This window comes from Sinocyclocheilus grahami, unplaced genomic scaffold, assembly GCF_001515645.1.
Source record: "Sinocyclocheilus grahami isolate Dianchi unplaced genomic scaffold, SAMN03320097.WGS_v1.1 scaffold934.1, whole genome shotgun sequence".
NCBI classification, from domain to species: domain Eukaryota; kingdom Metazoa; phylum Chordata; class Actinopteri; order Cypriniformes; family Cyprinidae; genus Sinocyclocheilus; species Sinocyclocheilus grahami.
The window spans coordinates 362,277-369,530 of record NW_015506113.1 but is presented as its reverse complement, the minus strand read 5'-3'; the positions used below and the strand labels follow the sequence as shown (position 1 = coordinate 369,530).

At 40.4% G+C, this 7,254-nt stretch overlaps 2 protein-coding genes across 2 annotated transcripts in view; both read right to left on the bottom strand.

The window, feature by feature from the left end:
• The window catches only part of LOC107564436 (guanine nucleotide-binding protein G(I)/G(S)/G(O) subunit gamma-12-like), a 91,010-nt gene extending 88,680 nt beyond the window's left edge, over window positions 1–2,330 (bottom strand). Inside the window, exon 1 of the mRNA XM_016249531.1 lies at window positions 2,042–2,330. The gene's annotated coding sequence lies outside the window, so the exon portion shown is untranslated. The remainder of the gene's footprint in view (window positions 1–2,041) is intronic.
• A 450-nt stretch (window positions 2,331–2,780) lies between these two features.
• LOC107564435 (protein Dr1) lies at window positions 2,781–5,926 on the bottom strand. The gene is made up of 4 exons (XM_016249529.1): window positions 5,671–5,926; window positions 5,193–5,567; window positions 4,131–4,294; window positions 2,781–3,969 (listed from the first exon to the last, which is right to left on the bottom strand). Exons 2-4 carry the CDS (start codon window positions 5,410–5,412, stop codon window positions 3,823–3,825), a joined length of 531 nt encoding a protein of 176 aa, XP_016105015.1. The 5' UTR covers window positions 5,413–5,567; window positions 5,671–5,926; the 3' UTR covers window positions 2,781–3,822.
• Window positions 5,927–7,254: the final 1,328 nt, after the last annotated feature.

The following is a 7,254-nucleotide window of genomic DNA, read 5'->3' as shown; positions in this document are numbered from 1 at the left end:
CGCCAACCATACTAGGAGCCCCGTCAGTAGTGATGCTGGCCAGCTTAGACCAGTCTAGACCCAGCTCTCCCATCGTTTGGCACACTTTACCAAAAATATCCTCCCCTGTCGTAGTGCCTTTTAGACTTTGTAGGGCTGCTAGCTCCTCTGCCACTTCAAAGTTTGAGCTAACTCCACGAAGAAAAATTAGCAGCTGTGCTGTGTCCTGCACGTCATTGCTCTCATCCAGTGCTAATGCAAAAAATTCAAATTCTTTCACTTTCTCCTGCAACTGGGCATATACATTATCCCCCATTTCTTCAATTCGTCTGGTGATTGTACTTGCGGACAGACTCACCGCATTTAAGACATCTTTCTTATCAGGGCACACCTCCTCAGCAACAGCATTTATACATTTCTTGACGAACTCGCCGTTACTGAATGCCCTACCGCTGGTTGCAATCAGCTCGAACGGACGACTGGTTCAGCTGGGTTTGGTTAACAAATGTATTCTGCTGAGCTGATAGTACACTTTTTAGCTTCGACACTTTGTCTGCTCTCATTTGGCCTTGCAAGCTAGCAGACTTTTCTCTGTGGGAGGTTTCATAGTGTCGGCGCAGATTGTATTCTTTGAACACAGACACTGTTTCTTGACAGATGAGACAAACAGCCACTTCTTTGCACTGAACAAAAAAATAATCACTTGTCCACTTTTGGTTAAATGCCATGCATTCTGAATCAACCTTTCTCTTTCCCAACCGTTTGGCCATTTTGTCGTCTCTCTGAATTTTTTTGCTGGTTCGCGCGTCACCTGTTCGATCACGATGGTACATTATGTTGAACGTACCATTCTGTTGGTAGGTGAATTTAACAAATAATTAGGCTACGTTAATAACTAAGGGAAATTTTTGTCGGAAAGCCAATATTTATTATCAAATATAGACATGATATAAGTGAAACCGTATATTTAAAATTAAATTTTCAAAATATGTCTCTGGCATTGTTCAGAGGGCCGGTGGGGCACATTTGGCCCGCGGGCCGTAGTTTGGGGACCCCTGATCTAAAGAGTGTGGTAACACTTTACTTGAAGGGGTGTGCATAAGACTGACATGACACCTTCATAATCATGACATGACACATATCATGAATATGAAGGAGGTTTTATGCATGATTATGACAACTGTCATTAAGTGTCATTCGCTCAGTTATGTCATTTTTAATGCAAATATTACATTATTTGACCTAACTGTAACCTAACCCTAACCTTACCCCTAACCATAGCCCATAACAAAGACATCTCAAACAATGTCATTTTTGCATTAAAAATTACATAACTGAGCGACAGTTGTCATAAACATGCATAAAAAACTTTCATATTCATGACATGTGTCATGTCATGATTATGAAGGTGTCATGTCAGTCTTATGCACACCCCTTCGAGTAAAGTGTAACCAAGAGTGTTCATGTGATTTTATACATTAGTAATGTTGGGAACTGATTAAATGCATAATAATCGTCATAATCGTAAAACCGTGATTATTCCTCAGACAATAATCGTACCAACAAAATCTATAATCGTTGCATCCCTAGTCACACCTTGATTTGTTATTGCAGAACATTGGTGATCAATAACTCATCATTCTTTCCAAAGCATAAAGAACAGAATAAAAAAGTAGTTCCCATGCATGAATAATGTCTTCATATTACCAGATATAATCCGTCTAAAGGTGACAGCTATATCTCAGCTGATCTTAAACCATTCAAGCTGGAAACACATGCATGTCAAATAAACAAATGTACCACAAATCTTAACAGCCATTGTAATAATTTTCTGATGGTTGAACATGAGCTTCTGGTTACAGCAACTATCAAACAAGAGACAGATAATATTGACTAAAGCCTGATCAAAACAATATAGCACACAAATCAGTCGTGCAACAGCGTTTATAAACATTTACACGATTACTTACCTCTGAACAGAATATCACTAAATGAGAGTGATGCAGTACACATACAAACGCCTTTAAACATTCTGTAAACATGCGGTCAGTTTGACACTTACCGTATCTCTCGGCTCAGTAGGTTTAGTGGGGAGGGAAAAAACGGGAATAGAAGAACAACCTTGGTGTAATAACGTTACTGCCAAAACAGAACGATCTGTCAATGGCAATTCTTCACAAGTAAGTTATATAAAGTTCGCCTGTAACAACTGTCACCTCGTAAACTTATTGTTATTCTTGACTTTAACGCTCTGCAATACTCTCTGTGTTTATTTAATACAGCCAAACTCAGAAATCGATCGACCTTTCACTTCTGTACGCGTAAATAAGGCGGAATGGTGGGAACGGTGGAGGACGGGAGCGCAACAGTTTCTCTACACGGCCACAGCGAGAATTCTACTACGACAGAGGCAAAGCTTATAAATATTTAATAAGGTCATAATGAGGTTGCCTGGTAACCTTCCGGTAGCGTCCAGTCACGTAACCTGATCATATTCAAGAGCAAATGATTCAGCAAATCGCTCTGGGCTACTGAGAGAACGTCAGTTTGCGTCATTCATATTAATATTTCAAGCCTTAGCCATAGTAGGACTTCCGTCTCCATTACGGCTACAGGAGCGCCATCTGTCGACGCACCATGTCAAAACCACCACCCTGCTCGAAGACACTTTCCATTTTCATTTTCTGAGTTAGTTATTAGTGTTATGTCATTTAAAAACTTTCTTACCATCATGAACACTTTATTTAGAACATTTGAAATAAATTTTTTTTACATTAACTAAACAGACCAGAACACAGGCGGTCTATAAAACGGGTCGACTTTATTGCTTAGAGAATACAGCTTACAGCTTTTGCAAAGGCATGTGAATACGCTTCTCAACTACGCCTTACCAGTCATCACAAGATATGAATTAACCACACATTCACAACTGCACTTTTACACATTGCACCTGGGGAAAAAATCTGCTATCAAAACACTGTACAGAGTGAGAGTTGCAGAGCGTTCAGTGCGATATGCACCAAAGCGTTCACGTCATACAGAGCGCAAATACCATGAGCAGATTTCCAAAGCCTATCTGGTGACTGAATTTTCATAGTTTTTCTATCTTTGGTACTATGAGACAGATTATTATTCTGCACATGAAAATCTTTTCCTTAGAATACTGTTCTGAACACAGGGCAGGTAAAAGACTATCTACACAATCTTTATCTTCACTTGAACTAAAATGAACCAGAAAGCAACATCCTACATTACAAATCACATTCTCTTATCTCATTCAGCAGAACAGAGAGAATACAGAAGCGGGGATGAACGGCTGTAAAAATCACTTTCCAAAAAATGTTCCCCAAATGTGTCTCTTTAAACTATTTTACAAATATAAGAGAAATACGCAAATCGCCTAAAACAGGACGCGATTCAAAACACCGGCTCCTGAATTTAACTAATGACAATTAACACGATACACCTCATGTCACTGCCACAGCAAATGACTTAACATTCTTCCCACACACATACAATGAAACTTATGGCAACTGCCTTCAATTAAATCAGGAAGAAATGAGAAAGAAAAAGAGGGATTTTCGAAAGCTAATAATTCTAGTTAACAAGTGAATCGAGGCAAACATAGCAACAAATCACAGGAGAACACCCATGATTGCTCCTAAACCGTCAGTATGAATTTATACTGGTGATCTGGGATTTAAAAGTTTATATAGAAGAAAACACTGCAGAGGTCCCTCTCTGCTAAGGTTACAGAGGACAGAGAATGTGTTCAAGACCGTACATGTCTGTAAATATATATATTTGTCAATCTATCTATGTGCTTGGAAAGCCAGCCAGGAGTCACATGTCATCCTCTTCATCTTCATCCTGGGAAGATCCGGCCTGCTGAGCGGAACTGGCTGAAGCTGCCGCTAACTGTGCCTGCTGGGCGGCCTGCTGCATCTGTAACCACTCCTGCTGTGCTAACTCAGCCTGCTGCTGCCGTGCCTGTAAGACAGCAGAATTTATCAGAAGAGCCACTTGAAAACACAGCGTTCATGTTGTTACACAATACAAGGCACAAATTAGAAAGCCACAGAGCGCAAAGCTGATTCCATCCATTTCATAAATAGTTCCAACATGCTTTTAAAGCTCTTCCAGGATTTTACCTTGGCAAATAATTCCTGCTGTTGACGGAGAAGCTCTTCCTCAGGTATGCCAAGGTTCTCTAGTCGAGAGCTGGCCTTCCTCCGTTTAAGCGCTACGGTTTTACACTCTTGCAGAACGTCTTTTACTTCTGCGATATATGACCCAAAACCTAGACTTTCAAGCGCTGAGGGAAGGGGGAAAAAACATTAACTGTTACATATATCTGTTGGAAACTAAATGTACAACCAGTGACAACAAGAAATCATCATCTTCATACTGTAAACCTTTATCGTGACTGTTACACAATCGCATCCATACTGAATGCTAAAATACTGAATTAATCTTCAAACTAATCTGAATTAATCTGTATATTAATACAATCCAAGACCTTAGCTGTCACCTAAAAGGTTGTAGGTTCAAACCCACAAAGGGACATCAGTGCAATCACCACTACGGATTTAATAAACATAGTTAAAGGGATAGCTCAAAAATTACATTCTCTTATTTTGTGTTCCACAGAAGAATGAAAAGCATACAGGTTTGGAGCAAGTCAAACCATTTTCATTTTTTGGTTTAAAATGGAGTTGACCTATCTAAGCCAGTTTAAGTTGGTCCCCCAGACTGGCTAAGCTGATCTCCAGCAAGTCTTCAAAACTGAGCAGCTGAAAAGTGCCCAAAACCCCTTTAAAATCAGTCAAACGACTAGCCAGACCAGGGGGCAAATGCAGTCTTAACATTCGTTTATGTCTATGTTTTTGAAATTGGCCCCAGGCTGGAAGAGCAGCTAAGACCAGCAGACCAGTTTAGGCTGGTTTAAGATCATGAATTATATGGAAAATGAGTCAATGAGTGAACGGTGATCGAGGCTGGATCACTCAGGCAAACATCTCATTTTGCGCTCATCTGAAGCAAGAAATATGGGGCTTGGAACAACATGAGTGAGCAAATGAAAGAACGTGTATTTAAACTACCCTTTAACTCAAGCTTAGTGGAAAAGCTTTGAATAAAAACCCTCCATCATTCATCCTATTGATTAATTAGCTGTTAGTGATCTCACAATCATCAAGAAGTGACATCCTCACCGTTTATAACATGTTCTGGGGATATAGTCTTCTTCTCGGATTTATTGCAGATCTCGTTGGCCTCTGATGAGACGAGGTGAATGAACTCTGTGCAGCAGTTCACCACCAGCTCTCTGGCATCGTTCGCTACTCGCACATTGGGAAGCGTTTCTTTAATCATTTTATTGATCGCCGCCCTCGGGATCGTCAGGTCATCGTCGTTGCCCGATGAAGAGGCCATGAGGGATGAGATGCCGAGACGCTTCAGTGTTTGAAGGGGACCAAAACCAGGCGAGGAAGTTCAATGGGTTGTTAATGATGAAACGCCCACAGAGGCGGCTTTGTGTGGAGATTCAAATGGTGTGGTTGTCTTTCTTATAGCAGATCACTAAAACACTGTCAGAGAGAATGCATGCTTTTGAATATAGTTTTGAATTCAAATTCAGGGAAAGAGGGCGAGTGTTTGACCAAATGAAGGGAGGATGAGAGGAGTCGGTACCTTTCGGTTGATCAATTTACGCTGACTCTCCACATCCACACATCAGTGCTGTTCCTGTGCGCGTTTATAATCATGATTCAACTCCGATCGTTCATTCTCAAGCTGCCTGGGTAAACTAACAGACGGCGCCAGCGTTCGGCCAAAGCCCAGGGCGGAATTGTTTAAGCATCCGACGCTCTTAATTCATTGCCTCACCCACTCCGTTCGCGATCAACGAAATGAACCCCAAAATGCATCACTTCCGGATATCCGGTGATTCTTCTGCTTGTTATTGTATCGGGGGGTTGCTCGACACTGCCGCCTACTGTACGAAACCGAAATTACCTAATTTGATCTCGAGACACTCTTTCTTATTACCTTATTTCTTATTGCCTTTCTTATTGCAACTCGAAATCTTTCAAACCATTAAACATTGTATTGTGTTGTGTATACCCCTGACATTTTGTATTGCAAAAGTACAAAACTTAAATTGCAAGCACAAGATTAGGGAAAGTTACGTGGTTACATAGTTGGGGGTCCAAGCAGCCAGTTGCTTGAGCCTTGTGTTTGTTATGGTTTTCTTTGCTTCCTTCTCCATTTTTTACGGTATATGCATATATTATGCATATTACTATACATTAATACAATTATTTGACATGATATTATATTATAATTAGTACACACAGACAACAGGTGATACACTCCAAATTTTTCAATCAAGTTTAGGTCATGGAGGATGCTATATCAACCTAAGTGCTTAGCTGTGTGATTAGGATGTTAACTTGATACTTTTGTTTTTATGTTTTTATTTGGTAGAAGCCTTAACATTAAAAAAAAAAGTCTTAAAATAGAAATAAAAAAATGTCTTAAAATAGAAATAGGCTAGAACAGGGGTGCCCAAACTCGGTCCTGGAGGGCCAGTGTCCTGAAGAGTTTAGCTCCAACCCCAATTAAACACACCTGAAGCAGCTAATCAAGCTCTTATAGGCATACTAGAAACTTAAAGGCAGGTGTGTTGAGGCAAGTTGGAACTCTGCAGGCCACCGGCCCTCCAGGACCAAGTTTGGGCACCCCTGGGCTAGGACAATTTATCAGAATTGGTGAAAACTTGAAACTAAACTTGTTTAGATTACAAAATTCGGTTGATCAGTGATCTGATTGGGACTAATTATCAAAATGTCACAGTATATGGTAACATGCCCAATACTATTCAACTATATACAAGCACATCATGTGAGTGAGTGGGAGTGTCTCAACCCGGAAAGAGAGGCACAGCATCTACATCCAATTGTGTGTGACACTGACCTCATCATCATGAACTGTGTCGTGAAGTGCCTGGGGCTGTCCATGCATGTATCCTGAGGGAGAGCACTGTATACAGAGAGTTCCAGTCTGATTAGGATAATCCTGTTTTTTTGGATTCCCAAAAAGGTACCCCAATCCTACAAAAAGTTTTGAACAACACCTACTGACAATTAAACCATGTTTGGATGACTGGATCTAATCCTATTTCTGAATGTTTCTTTTGAACAACATTTTCAAGAATTTATATAAACCGATAGCTGAAAACCTGATCAGAACAACTGGGCTAATAAGACAATTTCT